Raw genomic sequence first — 20,542 nt, 5'->3', positions numbered from 1 at the left:
ATGTATAAATTTATTAACAATAAGTGCAAATGAAATTTTTACAAATATTTATTTTCAATAATAAATATATATATATTTAATAAAATTATTTGCTATTTCATAAAAAAATATTTAATTCATAAATTATAAGAAGAAAATTACAATTCAGAAATAAATAAAATATTTGTTGAAAATTTCAAATTTCAAATTTAAATTTAATAATCTAAATATAAGTTGAATATATATATATATATATATATATATATATAATCTATATCATTGTCATTTGACGTAGCATATTTAAATATACGAAAACTGATTTCACTGTCTGAAATTGCAAATTATTCCATAAATTTTTTATGAATAGAAATTATATTTTTTTAATAAAAAAAATAGAAACTTACATTACCGAATGTAAGCACCGACATGTCAATTAATTTCCCGGCACTCATATTTACACTGATACTAGACCGTGAAATGATCATCATTAAATTAAAGATATCTTTGTTAGATAATTCATACCAATTTGTCATATAAATTATTTCTCCGATCTTTTTACACTAGAGAGTGGTAAAATCGAGTGTAAAAATATAATTAATTATGTATTATAATATCTAATTTACCTGTTCTGTTAGAATTTCACCGATGTAACATATTAAAAAAATATTGCAAGTCATAGATATAATTATCATAACATATACAGCCAAATTCTGAACATTATGTTCAGACCATTCCTAGGAAAAAAATAAATATATCTAATTAATTATGATTTAGATTAATTTAATAATTTTTTTAATTTAATTTGTGAAAAAGTATAAAATTATATTTTATATATTTTATCGTGTAAATTAGACAAATAATGTATAAAAATTTATATTATCAATAATATGATATAAATATATAGAATATCTATGATAAAATATTTTTTAATGTGAAATCTGATAAATTATTTTGAATATAGAGTACCAAAAAATAATTATAAATCTACGGATCTTAATATTAATAGACTTATAAAATCAGTAAGATCCTAATAAAATTGCTATATACACACGCATACATTTAGCAATTTGATACATTTAGCGTACCGCAAGGATGTAATAGCTAGGCATGCACATTCCCACCATACATTTGAACATTTCCATGAAGCATATTGGATTCATCAGGTGTTCAATATGTGTTATAAAACTGTATTTAAGAGTAATTAGAGAAATTCTCTAAAAAAAATCAAGATAAGAATCAAGATAAAAACAACTCTTACCTTAAAATTCTCAAATGATGTTCGACGATTATACTTATTTTATTAACATAGACATTATTCAAATCTATTGGTCGATTAACAAACTCGTTGATCCATGCCACCATTATATTCAGTTGGCCAAGAGCATGGCTTGCAAACACAGCGGCAAGGCTAAAAGCGCCAGCAGCGCTCGAGCTGGTAATGAATGCCGACAACAATTGCGTACCTAATATAATATCGTGGGTTGGATTTGTTTGAACTGGTAATTTGTAGGCTGGACAAAGTAAACTATATATTTCTATCGTCTCATTGCCGTTTTTGATAGTCGTTTTAAACGCTCCTAATGCAATGCAAGTACATAAAACGCCACCTTGCAAAAAAGCCGTACAAAAAGCTGCAATGTAACGACCAATTTTCGCATACTTCAACATTACTTGTTGATCTTGCTTCTTCGTGATAATGTTCCAATCAACACGTATATGTTCTATGCAGTGCAATATATCATTTTTACGTAGCAAGAGCACGGCGTAATTGAATCCTCCAATTACCCAATGACTTAAAGGACCTATTGTTTTTAATTTCAAATAAGTATCTTCTTTTTCTAGGATAAAATGAAGCAAGCCGGGAATTAATGTAAATAATGAAAGACTCCAACAAACAATGATTAAAATTTTCGATATTATTTTTTCGTTCCTTGTAGTACAAAGTGAAATTGGCCATGCGCCTATCGGTTTTAAAATCCATCGATTGAATTGTATGCTGTATTCATTAAGACTACCAAATTTCTTTTCAACTTCTACAAGATCGTCTGACATGGTGTGACCACAACAAAATCGCGCACGCAACTGAATCGAGGATTCAAGTGCACTGTATTTACTCAACGCTTGCGCATACTTAGCCAAAGGATGTGCGCCGATCGATTCGTCTAGTCAGTTTTTATAACTTCACATTTACGTGAGTATTCATTTCAAATTGTTGATAATAAACATGAATTGAATATTGTGTGTGCAATGGAAATTAAATTGTATATTTATGAAGTAATTAATTTTGGTATTTCTAATATGATTTGATACGTGCTATGTGCTAGATAATGTCATTTTAAAAATTAGTGAATGAATTGACTTATTATTTATTTAATATTTTATCTAAGTCAGTTTTTTTTGATCATAATATTAATTGTCTGGATTTTTAAAAAAGAAAAGATAATCAAGTTGTTACATATATTATCTTGAATATTACTATTGTGTCCATTTTAATTAAATCAGTGTAAGTAAATTATATAAATAAAAAAATTTTCAAAATTTTTTCTGTGCAAGTATATATGGAAATATATACTTTGTATATATATAACAATATTATAAGGCTGTAAATTATAACATTTTGGAAAAGAGAAATGTAACATATAATTGATCATTATGGATGGAAAAAATATTTCTTATAATTTCAAAATCATTGAACTGTAATTAATATGCAAAGTTTATTTTCAAATGTATGTTCGATACATATTTTTTTATATGCGCAATACATGTGCACTTTACAATATTGTCATTTGGCGTAATATATTTAAATATGCAAAAATAGTTTTTACTATCTGAAATTTTAAATATATTATCATGAAAATTTTCGAAAATCAATGATGTATTTCTTTAAAAATCAAAAGACGTACATTACCAAATGTAATCACCGACATATCAATCATCTTTCCAGCAGACATTTTGTATTCCATGCTACATCGTGTAATAATCATTATTAGATTAAGAATATCTTTTTTAGGCAATCGATACCAGTTTGTCATGTAGACCATGTTACCAATTTCCTTACACTTTTCAGTTAATATTTCACCAACATAACATATTAAAAATGTTCCTAAACTTATATTCATTACGGCAGAAGCATATGCACTGAGGGCTCTAATATCATGTCCAGACCATTCCTATGAAAAAATGAATATAAAATTTTATGTTGTTCATATTATTTCTCACAATTTTATTATTGCTTGAATTTATAATATTTATATAAAAAAATACAATATAGAATAGGATTCATTTCATTATCTTGAAATGTTACCTAGTCAAAGCATTTCACTAATTTCTAGTTCATTAATATTTATTAAAAATTATAAAATGGATGAATCATATTCTATATTAAATTAAATGATTTTATTAAAAGTGGTGAATTTGAGAAATAAGGTGGACATAAATTTATATTTTAAATCAATATTTTAAAAATATCTTAATATTTTTGTTTACAGATAATACAAAAATTTATGGATGATATGTTGTATTACGAATGAATCATCATGTGATCAATTAGAAAAAATATTTTGAATACAAAAATGCACAAAACTAATGATCTTAAAAACAAAGTTCTCAATAAATATATTTAAATTTAAGAAATAGCATACCGCAAGAATGCAATAGCTAAGCATGCATATAGTCAAAATATTCTTGAACATTTCCATGAAGCATATTGGACTCAATAGATGTTCAGTACGTTCTAGGAAACTTCAGTTAATATGTAATTAGAGAAAATTTCTAAAGAGAGATAGAAATAGATAGATAGATAAAAAGAAAGAAACAATAGAAATAGAAAGAAACTATATAAAAAGTTGTTACCTTAGAATTCTCAAATGATGTTCAATGATCACACTTATTTCCTCAACGCGTACATTTTTATTTTCTTCTTGAGGCCTATTTACAAATTCTTCGATCCACGTAATCATTATAGTTAGCTGACCAACAGCATGGCATGCAAACACTGTAGCAAAGCTGAAAGCGATAATAACGGTACCTGTTGTAATATATCCTGCTAGAAATTGAAAACCGAGGACGATGTTATGCCCTGGATTAACATCGACCGGAATTTTATAAGTTGGAAAGGGTAAGACGTATATTTCCATGCTTTCATTGCTGATTTTAATTGTCCGTTTGAAAACTCCAAATACGGCGCAAAAAATAACAGTACTAAATTGCATGAAAGCCGCGAAACAACAGGAAATGATGCGACCAATTTTTGCATTTTTAAGCATTATTTGCTGATCGTCTGTCCTCGTAATTGCCTTCCAATCCGCTTTCATGTGCTCTATACAATAGCGTATATCATTTTTACGAAGTAACAAAATGGCATAATTGAGTCCTCCTCCAAAGCAGTAGCCTATAGGGCCAAGTGTTTTTAATTTCGAAATGATATCCTCTTTCACAAGAGTAAAATGTAACAAGCTTGGTATGATGACGAATAGCGCGATGATACAACACAGGAAAATTAAAATCTTTGTCATTATCTTTTCGAATTTGGAGCTAGAGGATGAAAGTGGCCATACTCCTATCGTTTTCGAGAGCCATCTATTCAATTGTATGCTGTATTCGTTCAGACTTCCAAACTTCTTCTGAATCGCAGCAATATCGTCCGCCATTCCGTCTTTCCTCGACGAAGTTACAGAAACGACTGAATGGTGTATACTGTCGTGTGGATGATATACGTCGATCGATACATATATTCCGTTGCCATAACTATTAGCACAGGTAGTTAATCTGTATATTTACATTTCAGTTCATTGACGATAGTTGTATGTGTCGCACAATGTGTAGTCGATTGATTGGTAGAAATTAAATTAGATATCTTGGAATGATAAAATTTGTAAGACTTTTTATAATGTGATTTTTGTAAGTATGATTTTAAAATATATATAGCAAATGTCAAACGAAAATGGAAGATAAAAAAAGATAAAAAAGATAAATGAATTTTCTTTTTATTAATTATAATAATGTTTAAACCATACAGTATATATATATAGAAAATTATGATTATTAATCTTCTCGGAATAATTTTCTTAGAAAAAAGATCAACTCTAATTTTTATGTAATAAAATAAAATAATAAATAATAAATAATGGAATATGAGTTTTGCAATTGGATATGACAAAGAGAATCTTCCATAAATGAATCTTCCATTCACGTTATAAAAAATAAAAATAATTTTAAGAATTTTCCAGTTGTTAATTTTGAAAAATTTTAAATTATAAATATTAATGTAAAATATTAATATCAATTTCTTTTCTTATAAATAATATTATAGATAATATCAATTATTATTAAAAAATTATAGAAAAATTATAATACTATTATATAAACTGACAAATTATTATATAATTGTTCACTCTAGAAAATGATTGAATTTTGAAAATAAGTGAATTTTATTTTTTATTACAGAATATAGAAAGAATAATTTTATAAAAGCATAAAATATCTCTTTCAGAAAAATTCTATCAATGTAATATGATATGAAAATATTGAATATAAAAAATATGAAATACATTACGTTTCCAATATTTTCATTCTTAAAAAATTGAGAATAAATATTACAAATACAATGCTGCTCTTTAATTATAATTATCTAATAATGTATCTCGATATAATTTCATTATCATAAATTGATACGAATTTTATTATCGATATTAGAAGATTTATTTAACATATAAAGTTAAAAATTGTTATCTATAAATAAAATATGATATTTTCATACAAATTATATATAATTATATATAAGTTGCATTTCTTTATTTTTATATTATTTTTATATTATATAAATGATGTTTCACAATATTATTTAATTTTTCACGTATCTCCATTTTTTTGTTTCTTTTTATATTGTCGAACAGTCATTGCAATTTTGTCACATGAATTTCAAACTGTCCACAGGTATGCATATATGGCGATCAAACACCTGCCAGTTGTGAAATAAATCACAAATGCGATTAAGTATTGCAATTGTATGAAAAACAGAATGGATCGAGGAATTCATAGTAGATCAGGAAATTTTGAGATTGTACATTTTTGAATTATTTTCAGTAGCTGCATATAATTTGCTAGATTTGAAAATGTCATTGTCAGAAATTAGTAAATGAAGATGATTAATTTTTTAATATACTTTAATATATTTTCTAAGACTATTTTTTTGGAAAATAAATGATTGATCTGCAATATAATACTAGGATTTTATAAACATTATTCGATTTCTTTACAATTAAATCGATGTAAGTATATTACATAAATATAAAAAAATTTTTTAAGTTTTCTCTGTGCAAATTTAAATTAGAATGTGCTATATATATGCTACTATAACAATATTATAAGATTCTAAATTATAATAAAGAGAAGTGAATAAGAGAAATGAAATTAATCAATTTATATATGAAACAAATATAATTTATATTTTCATATTTCATATTCATTCAAAAGAAATTACTAATATGCAAAGTTTATTATTAAATATGTTAAATACATATTTTTTTATATACTCAATACATGTGCACTTTACAACATTGTCATTTGGAATAATATATTTAAATACGTAAAAATAGTTTTTATTATCTGAAATTTAAAATATACTTATATAAATATTTTCGAATAAAATATATTTCTTAAAAAAATTAGAAAATAAACGTACATTACCAAATGTAATCACTGACATATTAACTATCTTTCCAGCAGTCATTTTATATTCCACTCCAGATCGTATCATTATCATAATCAGATTAAGAATATCTTTATCAGATAATTGATACCAGTTCGTCATGTAAATCATATCACTAATTTTCTTACATTTTTCAGAAAGTATTTCACCGATATAACATATTAAAAATGTGTTTAATATTATACATGTCACACAAAAAGCATATGTACTAAGAGCTCTAACATCACGTCCAGACCATTCCTATGAGAAAATGAATATTTTCAATTTGATGCTGATCGTATTATTTCTCACGATTCTATTATTGCTTGAATTTGTGACATTGATAAAGAATTACAACAATTACATAGAATAGGATTCATTTCATTAATTTCAATTATCTTGGAATCTTAAAATGCTTAAATGCTCTTTAAAGCATTTCATTAATTTCTAGTTCGCTGATAATAATAATAATAAATTTCTTAAAGTTATAGGAATAGAATGGATGAATCATATTCTATATTAAATTGAATGATTCTATCAAAAGTGATGAATTTGATAATAATTTAAAATAAGTTGAACATTAATTTATATTTTGAATCAATATTTTAAGAACATCTTAATATTTTTGTTTACAGATAATAAAGAAATTTATGGATGATATGCTGTATTACTTAATGAATCATGTGATCAATTAGAAAAAATATTTTTCAATACAAAAACTAATTACAGATTTTGAAAACGAAAATCTTAACAAATATAATTAAATTTGGAAAATAGCATACCGCAAGAATGCAATAGCTAATCATGCATATACTCAAAATATTCTTGAACATTTCCATGAAGCATATTGGACTCAATAGATGTTCAATACGTCCTAGAAAACTTCACAGTTAATACGTAATTAGAAAAAATTCTCTCAAAGGGGATAGAAAGATAAAAAGAGTTAACAATAGAAACAGAAATTGATCAAAAAAATGTTACCTTAGAATTCTCAAATGATGCTCGATGATCACACTTATTTCATCAATGCGCATATTCTTCTTTTCTTCTTGTGGCCGATTTACAAATTCTTCGATCCAAGTAACCATTATAGTTAACTGGCCAACGGCGTGGTATGCAAATACTGTAGCAAGACTGAAAGCGATAACAACGGTAGTACTCATAATGCATGTTGTCAAAAATTGAAGAAGAAGTAGGATACTGTGCCCTGGATTAGTATCAACTGGAACTTTATAAGTTGGATAGGGTAAAATGTATACTCTTATGCTTTCGTTGCCGACTTTGATTGTCTGTTTGAAAACACCCAATACCGTGCAGAAACAAATACTGTCAAGTTGCATGAAACCTGCGATGCAACCGGAAATTATGCGACCAATTTTTGCGTTTTTAAGCATTACTTGCCGATCCTGCGTTCTTGTGATCGCATTCCAATCAGTTTCTATATGGTCTATACAATAACGTATATCATCTCTAAGAAACAATAATACTGCATAATTAAGCCCTCCTCCAACACAATAACTTATAGGGCCAATCATTTTCAGTTTTGTTATGATATCTTCTTTCACGAGAATGAAGTGTAACAAACTTAATGTTGTAACGAATAGCGCGATGATCCAACAGAGAAGAATTAGAATCTTTGTCATTATCTTTTCGAATTTCGATGTGGTAGATGTAAGTGGCCATAACCCTATCGTTTTCGAGAGCCATCTATTCACTTGTATGCTATACTCGTTGAGACTGCCAAACTTTTTTTGAATCGCGACAATATCGTCCGCCATCGTCTTTCCTCAACGAAGTTGCAGAAACGACTGAATGGTATACATGTACGATGTCGTACAAATGATATGCGTCGATCAATATATATATTCCGTTACCACGACTATTGACGATGGTTAATCTATATGTTTCAGTTCGTTAACGGTAGTTGCACGTGGTGCGCACTCCATGATAATCGGAGTAATAGATATAAGTAAATTAAATATCTTTGCAGAATGATAAAATTTTTTGAAAAAATTCATAAACCTTTTTTAAAAGTGGAGTGTCATTTTAAAATATGATGGGTGATGTTTAATATTAATTGAAAAATTAGTGAATGAAGATAAATAAGTATTTTTTTTTTTAATAATCACAGTGATACTTAAATAGTAGAGTGCATTTAATGTAGATTAAAGATTATGATTACTAAGTTTTTACTAATTTAGGATAATTTTCAAAGTAGAAAAAAAATTAAACTTTGTCTGATGCATTAAATGATTTTGAAGAATGTGTCAAATTTTCTATTATTATTATTATTCTGAAATTTATACATTATCTTAAAATACAATTTCTGGAATTAGTAAAATTTTGAAATAATAATAATTAAAAAATTTGTAACTAAAGCTAAAGATAATTTTACAAATTTTCCATTTGTCAATTTTAGAAGAATTCGAAAATTATAGATATGAATATCAAATTGAATTCTTTTTGTACTTCTTTTTTTCATATTTGATCTATCACTTGATTAAATTTGAATTCTATTTTTTATTTCAGATAATATAGAAACAAATAATTTTATAAAAATATAAAATTTTGATAAAATCTTATTAATAGAATGAAAATATTGAATATAAAAAAATATGAGCAATAATTCTTTATAGTTTTATTGTTTTTAAAAAATTCAGAACGAAGGATAACAATTTGTAATTTTATACTCTCATCATTTTTATTCTTATGTTATCATTGCATTAAGTAGATAATATTCCAAAAAACATATAAATTCTCTATAAATTCATTAAAACATATTTCATTTAAAGACTCTTTGATTTAAGTAAACAATTGAAAATCGTTATTTCTATGCACAAAATAATATCTTCTATTTTTTACAATCTTTCATATTTTTTACTTAATAAATGTAAAGAATTTATATGTAAATAATATTCTAATATATTATTTAACTATTATTCAAATATCTTTATATTTTTGTCTTTTTTCAGTCCATCTGTTTTTCATAAAAATTTCGTCATGAGAATTCGAAATTGGCTATATCTTTGCATAACAAAAACAATCAAACTTCAGTGATGGAAAATACTAGCGAAATATATAAAAAAATACACAAAAAAATTTATGTGAGTATTTATTAAATTTTTTCTAATTGATAATATGAATTGAACAATGTGTGTCCAATTCAAAGAAGAAAATAAAGTATATATTTTGATATCTGCACATGATTTGCTAGAATTGAAAATGTTATTCTGGAAATTAGTAGATGAAGATGATTTATTTTTTATTTAATATTTTTTCTAAGATTTTTGGAAAATAAATAATATTATGTGTTTAAAATATTTCTTAAAGTTGATCGATCTGCAATATAATACTATGATTTTAAACATTCATTACAATTATTTATATATATATATTATTTATATATATATAAATCGGTGTAACTAAATTATATAAATACAAAAAAATTTTTTAAGTTTTTTTCAATGCAAGTATATTGAAATGTGTTGTTCTTATAATAATATTATAAGATTATGAATTGTAATCTTTCGAAAAAGAGAGATGCAATATATACTTGATTATTATATGAAAAAAATATAATTTATATTTTCATATTCATTCAAATGAAGTTACTAATATGCAAAGTTTATTATTAGATATGTTAGATACATTTTTTCTTATATATTCAATACATGTGCACTTTACAATATTGTCATCTGGCGTAATATATTTAAATACGCTAAAATAGTTTTTATTATCTGAAATTTAAAATATATTTGTATAAATACATTCGAATGCTAGCAATGCACTTCTTAAAAAAATTAAAAAGTAAACGTACGTTACCAAATGTAACCACCGACATATTAATTATCTTTCCGGCAGTCATTTTGTATTCCATTCCAGATCGTATCATTATCATAATCAGATTAAGAATATCTTTTTCAGATAATCGATACCAATTCGTCATGTAAATCATATTACTAATTTTCTTACACTTTTCAGAAAGTACTTCACCAATATAACAAATTAAAAATGTGTTTAATGTTATACATGTTACTGAAAAAGCATATGCACCGAGGACCCTAACGTCACGTCCATACCATTCCTAAGAAAAAATGAATATTTTCAATTTTATGCTGTTCATATTATTTCTCGATTTTATTATTGCTTGAGTTTGTGACATTTATAAAGAATTACACTCAATCATATAGAATAGGATTCATTTCATTAATTTCAATTATCTTGGAATCTTATCTAGTCAAAGCATTTCACTAATTTCTAGTTCACTAATATTTATTAAAAATTATAAAATGGATGAATCATATTTTATATTAAATTGAATGATTCTATTAAAAGTGATGAATTTGAGAAATAAGTTGAACATTAATTTATGTCTTGAATCAATATTTTAAGAACATTTTAATATTTTTGTTTACAGATAATAAAAAAATTTGTGGATGATGTGCTGCATTATGAATGAATCATCATGTGATCAGTTAGAAAAAATATTTTCAAGACAGAAATACACAAAACTAATGATTTTAAAAACGAAGTTCTCAAAAAATATATTTAAATTATATTTAAATATATTAATTAAGAAATAGCATACCGCAAGAATGCAATAGCTAAGCATGCATATACTCAAAATATTCTTGAACATTTCCATGAAGCATATTGGACTCAATAGATGTTCAGTGCGTCCTAGAAAACTTCACAGTTAATATGTAATTAGAAGAAATTCTCTCAATGGGGATAGAGGTAAATAGATAAAAGGTGTTAACAATAGAAATAGAAATTAAAAAAATATTACCTTAGAATTCTCAAATGATGCTCGATGATCACACTTATTTCATTAACTCGCATATTTTTATTTTCTTCTTGCGGCCGATTTACAAATTCTTCTATCCAAGTAATCATTATAGTTAATTGGCCAATAGCGTGGCATGCAAATACTGTAGCAAGACTGAAAGCGATAACAACGGTAGCGCTCATAATATATGCGGCCAAAAATTGAAAACCAAGTACGATATTATGGCCTGGATTAGTATCAACCGGAATTTTATAAGTTGGAAAAGGTAAAACGTATATTTCCATACTTTCGTTGCCGATTTTAATTCTCCTTTTGAAAACTCCAAATACGGTACAGAAGGATATAGTACTAAGTTGTAGGAAGCCCGCGACACAACCGGAAATGATGCGACCAATTTTTGCGTTTTTAAACATTACTTGCCGGTCGCCTGTCCTCGTGATAGCCTTCCAATCGGTTTCTATATGATCTATACAGTAGCGTATATCGTTTTTACGAAGCAACAACACTGCGTAATTAAGCCCTCCACCAAAGCAATAACTTATAGGGCCAAGCGTTTTTAATTTTGAGATAATATCCTCTTTCACGAGAGCAAAATATAACAAGCTTGATATTATGACGAATAGAGCGATAATCCAACAAAGAAAAATTAAAATCTTTGTCATTATTTTCTCGAGTTTCGAGGTAGAGGATGGAAGTGGCCACACGCCTATCGTTTTTGAGAACCATCTGTTCAATTGTATGCTGTATTCGTTTAGACTGCCGAACTTCTTCTGAATCGCGGCAATGTCATCCGCCATCATGTTTCCTCAACGAAGTTGCAGGAACGACTGAATATCGTATACACATGGTGTCGCACAAATGATATGCATCGATCGATACATATATTCCGTAACCATAACTATTGACAACGGTTAATCCATCTGTTTACGTTTCAGTTCGTTGACGATAGTTGCACATGTTGTACACTCAGTGGAGTGGTATAAAGTAAATTAGATATTTTTGCAGAACGATGAAATTCGTAAAAAACTCACTTTTTATAAGTGAAGCATTAGTTTGAAGTATGATATGTGTTACATAATATCAATCGAGAAATTAGTGAATGAAAGGTAGAAAAGTGTATTTTTTTTTATTATTAATTATAGTTGTATTCAAATAGCAGAATGCATTTAATGCAGATTAAAGATTATTACTTTTTTGGGGTAATTTTTAAAGTAGATAAAGAATTAAACTTTCTCTGATGCATTAAATAGCTTTGAAATACATAGAATGTATCAATATTTCTATTGCTTATTCTGAAATTTGTTTATTATTTGAGAATAGAATTTTTGGAATTAATAAAATTTTGATACAATAATCATTTTGAATTTTATGGCTACATCACGAAATACATAATGATTCAAATATGTTATAGATAATTTTAATGATCTATAAAAAAATAATAAATTGGAATGTGATAAAGATGTTATGCAATGTTAAATGAAAAGATAAATGAAAAGACGAATTTCCAAGAATTATAAAAAATATCTAAAGATAATTTTACGAATTTTCCATCTGTCAATTTTAGAAAAATTGGAAATTATCAAGATATCAATATTCAATTGAATGCTTTCTTTTTTTTGTAGATACTTAATCTATCATTTGATTAAATTTGAATTCTATTTTTTTTCAAGTAATGTAGAAACAAATAATTTTGTAAAAATATAAAATATAATTTCGATAAAATTGCACTAAGAATATGAAGATATTGAGTATAAAGAATAGCAATAGATTAACTTTTTATAATTTTTTTAATCGTTTTATTTTATTCCCATTTTTAAAAAAATGTAAAGAATTTTTATGTAACAATATTTTAGTATATTATTTAACTATTATTCATGTATCATTATTTTTGTCTTTTTTCAGTTCATCAACAATTTTTCATAACTTCGTTATAAGAATTCAAACTTATCTATATCTTTGCACAAAAAATCTTTGATCAAATTGCAAGTATTCATTGATGGTAAATATCATCATTGAACTAAGTATTGCAAAATTGCAAAATTTTGAAGGAAGGATTTGATTTCGTTATCGATCTCTCTGTTTGTGCAGAGGCAAAGAACAATGATATAAATGAATCTAGTGAAATACATAAAACTAATGCAGTTGATGTAACTTTAAATTTATGTGAGTATTTATTTCAAGTTTTTTATAATTCATAATTTGAATTGGACAATGTGTGTGTGTACTAAAAATAAATTATTTTTTATATTCACGCACAGAAATATGATACGTGCTATTTGTCAGATAAAATCATTCTAGAAAATATTGAAAATGTGAAAATTAATTTTTTATTTAATATTTTTTCCGAACCTATTTTTTTGAAAAATCATGATATTATGTTTAAATTAGATTTGAAGGGAGAAAGATGATATGTAGTATATGATTGTCGTTATTGTGCTTTAAATATTCAATTAAATGTAAAATACACAAATAAAAAAAATTTTTGATGTTCTTTTGCATTTAAGTATATATGAAGAAATGTAGAACATATGATTATATTATAAAATTATGATTTTCTGAAAAATGTGACATATATATATGATTATTATAGATATAAAAAATATTTTTTACTATACACTTGAATATAATTATTAATATGTTTCATTTTTAATATACATATTATATATATATATATCTATAAATATTATTTATAACATGCTTGTTTCTAAATATATATTTGATACATGTTTTTTTATGTGCTCAATATACGTGTACATTACAATATTGTCACTTGGCGTAATATATTTAAATATGCAAAAATAGTTTTTATTATCTGAAATTTTAAATATATTTGTATCAATATTTTCGAGAATCAATGATTTTTTGTCTTTTAAAATAAAGAAAATTGAGACAAACATACATTACTAAATGTGATCACCGACATATCAATTATTTTTCCAGCAGTCATTTTGTATTCTACACTAGATCGTATAATAATCATAATCAGATTAAGAATATCTTTATCAGATAATCGATACCAATTTGTCATGTAAACTATGTTACCAATTTCCTTACATTTTTCATTTAATACTTCACTGATATAACATATTAAAAACAAGCTTAAAATTATATTTGTTATTGTAAAACTATATGCACTAAGGACTTTAATATCATGTCCTGACCATTCCTACAAAAAATGAATAGTTTCAAGTTCATCGCTCATTTTGTTTATATTATTTCTTAAATTTTTTTATTGATTAAATTTTATGAAATTTGCAAAAAAATCTCAGTTATATAAAATTATTATTATAAATTATAATTATTTATAGAATTTACATACAATAAGATTCAAGTAGTTATTTTCAATTTCTTTGAAATAAACTTTGGATAAAGTATATCATGTTTTAACTCGATGCTAATAACATGTTTTAATGTTGCAGAAATGGAAGAAAAGGAAAGATGAATCTTATTGAAATTGAAAACGGAATGATCGTTTTTAAAAAAAATAAATTTGTCAGAAAAATTAAGTACGAATTTTTTTTTTTTATGTATTAAATCAATATCTTAAAATTATTTTATTATTTCTTCACATAATAACGAAATTTACGGATCATTTGTTGAGGTACGAATGAATTCATCATACGAATTCATCAAGTAAAATATTTTTAACATAGAAATAGACTAAACTAATGATTCTAAAAACAAAGTCCTCAATGAATAAATTTAATTTAGAAAATACATACCACAAGAATGCAATAGCTAAGCATGCATGTAGTTAATATATTCTTGAACATTTCCATGAAATATATTGGGTTTAATAGATGTTCAGTACGTTCTAGGAAACTTTACAGTTAATACAGTAATTAGAAAAATTTTCTCAAAGAGGATAGAGATAAATAAATAGATAAAAGGAAACGAATAATAGAAATGGAAGAAAACTATACAAAAAAATGTTACCTTAGAATTCTTAAATGATGTTCAATGATTACACTTATTTCATTAATGCGCATATTCTTCTTTTCTTCTTGCGGCCGATTTACAAATTCTTCGATCCAAGTAACCATTATAGTTAACTGGCCAACAGCGTGGCATGCAAATACTGTAGCAAGACTGAAAGCGATTATAATAGTAGCAGTCATAATGCATGCTGTCAGATATTGAAAACCAAGAACAATACCATGCTCTAGATTAGTATCAACTGGAATTTTATAGGTTGGAAAAGGTAAGACGTGTATTTCCATACTTTCGTTGCCGATTTTGATTGTCTGTTTGAAAACTCCAAATACGGTGCAGTAAGAAATAGTACTAAATTGCAAGAAGCTTCCGATGCAACCAGAAATGATACGACCAATTTTTGCGTTTTTAAACATTACTTGCCGATCGCCTGTCCTAGTGATCGTCTTCCAATCGGCTTCTATATGCTCTATACAATAACGTATATCGTCTCTAAGAAACAATAATATTGCATAATTAAGCCCTCCGCCAATACAATAAATTATAGGACCAGTCATTTTCAGTTTTGTTATGATATCTTCTTTCACGAGAATGAAGTGTAACATGCTCGGTATTGTAACGAATAGAGCGATGATCGAACAGACAATAATTAGAATCTTTGTCATTATCTTTTCGAATTTCGATGTGGTGGATGTAAATGGCCATACGCCTATTGTTTTTGAGAGCCATCTATTCACTTGTATGCTATACTCGTTAAGACTGCCAAACTTTTTCTGAATCGCGACAATATCGTCCGCCATCGTCTCTCCTCAACGAAGTTACAGAAACGACTGAATAGTATATACGTACGATGCCTTACAAATGATATGCATCGATCAATATATATATTCCGTTACCATGACTATTGACGATGGTTAATCTGTGTGTTTACATTTCAGTTCGTTGACGGTAGTTGCACGTGGTGCGCACTCGATGACATTCGGAGTGATAGAAATTAAATTAAATATCTTTGCAGAATGATAAAATTCGTGAAGAAAATCATATACCTTTTTTAAAAGTAAAGCGTTATTTTGAAATATGATGTGTGATATCTAATATCAATGGAGAAATTAGTGAATGAAAATATGTATGTGTACATAAATATGTATTTTTCTTTATTATTAATCACAATAGTATTCAAATAGTAGTGTGCATTTAATGCAAATTAAAGATTACGATCTTCAAGAATTATAAAAGTTATCTATAGATTATCTAATTATTTAAAAATAATTTTATGAATTTCTCATCTGTCAATTTTAGAAAAATTGGAAATTATCAAGATATCAATATCCAATTGAATGCTTTCTTTTTTTTGTAGATACTTAATCTATCACTTGATTAAATTTGAATTCTATTTTTTTTCAAGTAATGTAGAAACAAATAATTTTGTAAAAATATAAAATATAATTTCGATAAAATTGCACTAAGAATATGAAGATATTGAGTATAAAGAATAGCAATAGATTAACTTTTCATAATTTTTTTAATCGTTTTACTTTATTCCTATTTTTAAAGAAATGTAAAGAATTATGTAACAATATTCTAATATATTATTTAACTATTATTCATGTATCATTATTTTTGTCTTTTTTCAGTCCATCAACAATTTTTCACAACTTCGTCATAAGAATTCAAAATTGTTTATATATTTGTACAAAAAAATCTTTGATTAAATTGCAAGCATTCAATGATGGCAGATATCATCATTGAATCATGTATTGCAAGATTTTGAAGGAAGAATTTGATTTCATTATCGATCTCTCTGTGCAGAGAACAATAGTATAAATGAATCTAGTGAAATACATAAAACTAATGCAGTTGATGTAACTTTAAATGTAAGTATTTATTTCAAATTTTTTATAGTTAATATGAATTGGACAATGTATGTTCAAAAAAAAAATAAACTGTACATTTTCGAATATGATATCGGCAAATGATTTCGAAATGTGCTATATGTTAGATAATAGTAAATTAAAATTATTAATATTTTATTTACTATTTTTTCTAAGTTCATTTTTTTGGAAAATCATAATGCTATATATCTAAAACACATCTTAAAAAAGAAAGATAATCGATTTGTAATATAATACGATTGTCAATATTATGATTTTAAGCATTTATTTCAATGAAGCAATTATTCAATGAAATCAATAAGTTAAATACATAAATAAAAAAAAGTTTTAAAATTCTTTTGCATTCAAATATATGCTGTACATATATACTCTGTTATAAAATTGTAATTCATAATTTTTTGAAAAATGTGATATATATTCAATCATTATAGATATAAAAAATAGTTTTTATACTTTCAATTTTAATTGAATATTATTATTAATGTGCAATATTTTTTTTTGAAATATATATTTTTTTTTATATGCTCAATACATGTGCACTTTACAATATTGTCATTTGGCGTAATATATTTAAATATGCAAAAATAGTTTTTATTATCTGAAATTTTAAATATATTTGTATCAATATTTTCAAGAATCAACGATTGTTTAAAATTTTTTTCTTTAAAAATTGGAAGAAACAAACATACATTACCAAATGTGATCACCGACATATCAATTATTTTTCCGGCAGTCATTTTGTATTCTACACTAGATCGTGTAATAATCATAATCAGATTAAGAATATCTTTATCAGATAATCGATACCAATTTGTCATGTAAACCATGTTACCAATTTCTTTACATTTTTCAGTTAATACTTCACCGATATAACATATTAGAAATGTGCTTAAAGCTATATTCATTACTGAAAAAGTATATGCACTGAGGGCTCTAATATCACGTCCAGACCATTCCTATGAAAAAATGAATATTTTCAATTCTATTTATCATTCATATTGTTTATATTATTTCTTACAATTTTTTATTGCTTAAATTAATAAAAAATCTTTATTATTATGAAAATATAAATAAATATTAATAAATATAAAAGAATTTATTTATTACAGAAATTATATATAATAAGATAAATAATTTTTAATTATCTTAAAATAAAAAAGTAGGCAAAATGCTTTACTTTTCCTTAAAACATATTACTTTTCCTTAATATCAAAATTTATGTATATAAATGTATATAAATTTATATAATAAAAACAGAAATAGAAGAAATAAACCTTATTGAAATTGAATAAAGAGTAATTGTATTAAAAGCAATGATAAAATTTGATAAAAAGATTAAGCACAAATTTATGTATTAAATAAATATTGTAAATATATTATATAAGTCCTCAATGAATATGTGTAAATTCGAGAACTACGTACCACGAGAATACAATAGCTAAGCATGCATATACTTAATACATTCTTGAACATTTCCATAAAGCATATTGGACTCAATAGATGTTCAGTACGTCCTAAGAAACTTCACAGTTATTATGTTATTAGAGAAATTTTTCAAAGATAGATACAAATAGATAGATAAATAAAACAAATAGATAGATAAAAGTAGTTAACAATAAAAATAAAAATTAATCAAAAAATATTACCTTAGAATTCTTAAATGATGTTCGATGATCACACTTATCTCATTAACTCGCATATTTTTATTTTCTTCTTGTGGCCGATTTACAAATTCTTTAATCCATGTAACCATTATAGTTAACTGGCCAGCAGCGTGGCATGCAAATACAGTAGCAAGGCTGAAAGCGATAACAACGGTAGCACTCATAATGCATCCTGTCAGAAATTGGAAACCAAGAACGATACTGTGCTCTAGATTAGTATCAACCGGAATTTTGTAGGTTGGAAAAGGTAACACGTGTATTTCCATACTTTCGTTGCCGATTTTGATTTTCTGTTTGAAAACTCCAAATACGATGCCGAAACAAATTGTACTAACTTGCATGAAGCTCGCGATGCAACCGGAAATGATGCGACCAATTTTCGCGTTTTTAAACATTACTTGCCGATCGCCTGTCCTCGTGATAGCCTTCCAATCGGTTTCTATATGATCTATACAATAGCGTATATCGTCTTTACGAAGCAACAACACGGCGTAATTGAGCCCTCCACCAAAGCAATAACTTATAGGGCCAAGCGTTTTCAGTTTTGAAATAATATCCTCTTTAACGAGGGTAAAATGTAACAGGCTTGATGTTATGACGAATAGCGCGATGATCCAACAGAGAAAAATTAAAATCTTTGTCATTATCTTTTCGAATTTCGTGGTGGACGATGGAAGTGGCCATACGCCTATCGTTTTCGAAAGCCATCTATTCAGTTGTATGCTGTATTCGTTCAGACTGCCGAACTTTTTCTGAATTGCGGTAATATCATCCGCCATCGTCTTTCCTCAACGAAGTTGCAGAAACGACTGAATGGTGTACACATGATGTACAGATGATATGCGTCGATCGATACGTATACCCTGTTACCATAATAATACCTGTTGGCAACGGTTAATCCGTATGTTTACGTTTCAGTTCGTTGACAATACTGACATGTGTTGTACAATGTGCAGCCGATTGATAAAGATTAAGTTAGATGTCTTAGTTGAAAAGCAAAAATTCATAAAAAAGACATTTTTTTTGGAGTTAAAATATGATTTTAAAATATCTTGTGTATTTGTGAATGTCAATCGAGCTGTAAATGAAAAATAAATAGATATACTTTTTTTGGTAGTAATGTTTAAGCATTATATCATATCGACAAATTACTTTGTTCTTTGTTTCTTTTCAATATAGAGATAATTTTCAATACAGAAAAAGTCAACTTGAGTTTTTGGCTCTAAATGATCTTGAAACGCATAATATATCAGGATTACTATTGTTCATTTTGAAATTTATGTATTAATTTGAAGTATAATATTAAAATATAAGTATAATTTTTAAAATAAGTAAATATTCGAAATAATAATTATTTTGAATTTTAATACTAAATATCATGAAATATTTAGTAATACAGACTGATTTGAATATTCCTAAAATGATTGCAACATCTGTAATAGAAAATAATAAAATAGAATATTAATTATATAATGTAATATAATAAATAGATAGATGAATCTTGATAGATGAATCTGATCTACCACTCACATTACAAAAGCTGAAATTCCACGAGTTTTTCATTTATCAATTTTATGGAAGAGTTTGAAATTGCAGA

General features: G+C 25.8%; 6 protein-coding genes and 2 long non-coding RNA genes across 8 annotated transcripts; 2 read left to right on the top strand and 6 right to left on the bottom strand.

Annotated features, from left to right (window-relative positions):
• Positions 1-250: 250 nt before the first annotated feature.
• LOC100576881 lies at positions 251-2,260 on the bottom strand. Its single transcript, XM_026439172.1, has 5 exons — positions 1,238-2,260; positions 1,065-1,164; positions 603-713; positions 384-539; positions 251-307 (listed from the first exon to the last, which is right to left on the bottom strand). Exons 1-5 carry the CDS (start codon positions 2,029-2,031, stop codon positions 251-253), a joined length of 1,218 nt encoding a protein of 405 aa, XP_026294957.1. The 5' UTR covers positions 2,032-2,260.
• Positions 2,261-2,674: 414 nt separating this feature from the next.
• LOC100576914 (odorant receptor 82a-like) lies at positions 2,675-4,775 on the bottom strand. The gene is made up of 4 exons (XM_006565895.3): positions 3,832-4,775; positions 3,621-3,720; positions 2,883-3,149; positions 2,675-2,807 (listed from the first exon to the last, which is right to left on the bottom strand). The coding sequence occupies exons 1-4, from the start codon at positions 4,626-4,628 to the stop codon at positions 2,751-2,753; spliced, it is 1,221 nt and encodes a 406-aa protein (XP_006565958.1). The 5' UTR covers positions 4,629-4,775; the 3' UTR covers positions 2,675-2,750.
• LOC113218588 lies at positions 3,886-6,377 on the top strand. Its single transcript, XR_003304165.1, has 3 exons — positions 3,886-4,096; positions 4,766-4,878; positions 5,914-6,377. It is a non-coding gene; the product is annotated as an uncharacterized LOC113218588 (long non-coding RNA).
• A 69-nt stretch (positions 6,378-6,446) lies between these two features.
• LOC100576944 (odorant receptor 82a-like) lies at positions 6,447-8,881 on the bottom strand. Its single transcript, XM_003250702.4, has 4 exons — positions 7,649-8,881; positions 7,450-7,549; positions 6,662-6,928; positions 6,447-6,585 (listed from the first exon to the last, which is right to left on the bottom strand). The coding sequence occupies exons 1-4, from the start codon at positions 8,443-8,445 to the stop codon at positions 6,529-6,531; spliced, it is 1,221 nt and encodes a 406-aa protein (XP_003250750.1). The 5' UTR covers positions 8,446-8,881; the 3' UTR covers positions 6,447-6,528.
• Positions 7,827-11,242, top strand: LOC107966095. Its single transcript, XR_001706514.2, has 3 exons — positions 7,827-7,913; positions 9,640-9,771; positions 11,085-11,242. It is a non-coding gene; the product is annotated as an uncharacterized LOC107966095 (long non-coding RNA).
• Positions 10,271-12,822, bottom strand: LOC100576984 (odorant receptor 4-like). Its single transcript, XM_003250703.4, has 4 exons — positions 11,457-12,822; positions 11,256-11,355; positions 10,485-10,751; positions 10,271-10,404 (listed from the first exon to the last, which is right to left on the bottom strand). The coding sequence occupies exons 1-4, from the start codon at positions 12,254-12,256 to the stop codon at positions 10,348-10,350; spliced, it is 1,224 nt and encodes a 407-aa protein (XP_003250751.1). The 5' UTR covers positions 12,257-12,822; the 3' UTR covers positions 10,271-10,347.
• A 1,389-nt stretch (positions 12,823-14,211) lies between these two features.
• Positions 14,212-16,189, bottom strand: Or41 (odorant receptor 41). Its single transcript, NM_001242973.1, is given in 4 exon segments — positions 14,212-14,268; positions 14,356-14,622; positions 15,179-15,278; positions 15,393-16,189. Coding segments are annotated over 4 exon segments (1,221 nt in total).
• Positions 16,190-17,758: 1,569 nt separating this feature from the next.
• Positions 17,759-20,239, bottom strand: LOC100577068 (odorant receptor 4-like). Its single transcript, XM_016918050.2, has 4 exons — positions 18,928-20,239; positions 18,704-18,803; positions 17,971-18,237; positions 17,759-17,879 (listed from the first exon to the last, which is right to left on the bottom strand). The coding sequence occupies exons 1-4, from the start codon at positions 19,722-19,724 to the stop codon at positions 17,823-17,825; spliced, it is 1,221 nt and encodes a 406-aa protein (XP_016773539.1). The 5' UTR covers positions 19,725-20,239; the 3' UTR covers positions 17,759-17,822.
• Between the last annotated feature and the right edge of the window lie 303 nt (positions 20,240-20,542).

Source organism: Apis mellifera, linkage group LG2, assembly GCF_003254395.2.
Source record: "Apis mellifera strain DH4 linkage group LG2, Amel_HAv3.1, whole genome shotgun sequence".
NCBI classification, from domain to species: Eukaryota; Metazoa; Arthropoda; class Insecta; order Hymenoptera; family Apidae; genus Apis; species Apis mellifera.
The sequence above is the reverse complement of the archived record's forward strand: the minus strand, read 5'-3'. Positions and strand labels throughout refer to the sequence as shown.

Coding starts and splice junctions, on each gene's coding strand:
- LOC100576881 (XM_026439172.1), bottom strand. CDS start 2,031: ATGTCAGACGATCTTGTAGAAGTTGAAAAGAAATTTGGTAGTCTTAAT. Junction 1,165..1,237: donor CATCATTTGAGAATTTTAAG/GTAAGAGTTGTT, acceptor TCTTAAATACAG/TTTTATAACACATATTGAAC. Junction 714..1,064: donor CTAGCTATTACATCCTTGCG/GTACGCTAAATG, acceptor TTTTTTTCCTAG/GAATGGTCTGAACATAATGT.
- LOC100577068 (XM_016918050.2), bottom strand. CDS start 19,724: ATGGCGGATGATATTACCGCAATTCAGAAAAAGTTCGGCAGTCTGAAC. Junction 18,804..18,927: donor CATCATTTAAGAATTCTAAG/GTAATATTTTTT, acceptor ATAACTGTGAAG/TTTCTTAGGACGTACTGAAC. Junction 18,238..18,703: donor TTAGCTATTGTATTCTCGTG/GTACGTAGTTCT, acceptor ATTTTTTCATAG/GAATGGTCTGGACGTGATAT.
- LOC100576984 (XM_003250703.4), bottom strand. CDS start 12,256: ATGATGGCGGATGACATTGCCGCGATTCAGAAGAAGTTCGGCAGTCTA. Junction 10,752..11,255: donor TTAGCTATTGCATTCTTGCG/GTATGCTATTTC, acceptor ATTTTTTCTTAG/GAATGGTATGGACGTGACGT. Junction 10,405..10,484: donor CGGTGGTTACATTTGGTAAC/GTACGTTTACTT, acceptor TTTAAATTTCAG/ATAATAAAAACTATTTTAGC.
- LOC100576944 (XM_003250702.4), bottom strand. CDS start 8,445: ATGGCGGACGATATTGTCGCGATTCAAAAAAAGTTTGGCAGTCTCAAC. Junction 7,550..7,648: donor CATCATTTGAGAATTCTAAG/GTAACATTTTTT, acceptor TTAACTGTGAAG/TTTTCTAGGACGTATTGAAC. Junction 6,586..6,661: donor CAGTGATTACATTTGGTAAT/GTACGTTTATTT, acceptor TTTAAATTTCAG/ATAATAAAAACTATTTTTAC.
- LOC100576914 (XM_006565895.3), bottom strand. CDS start 4,628: ATGGCGGACGATATTGCTGCGATTCAGAAGAAGTTTGGAAGTCTGAAC. Junction 3,721..3,831: donor CATCATTTGAGAATTCTAAG/GTAACAACTTTT, acceptor TATTAACTGAAG/TTTCCTAGAACGTACTGAAC. Junction 3,150..3,620: donor TTAGCTATTGCATTCTTGCG/GTATGCTATTTC, acceptor ATTTTTTCATAG/GAATGGTCTGGACATGATAT.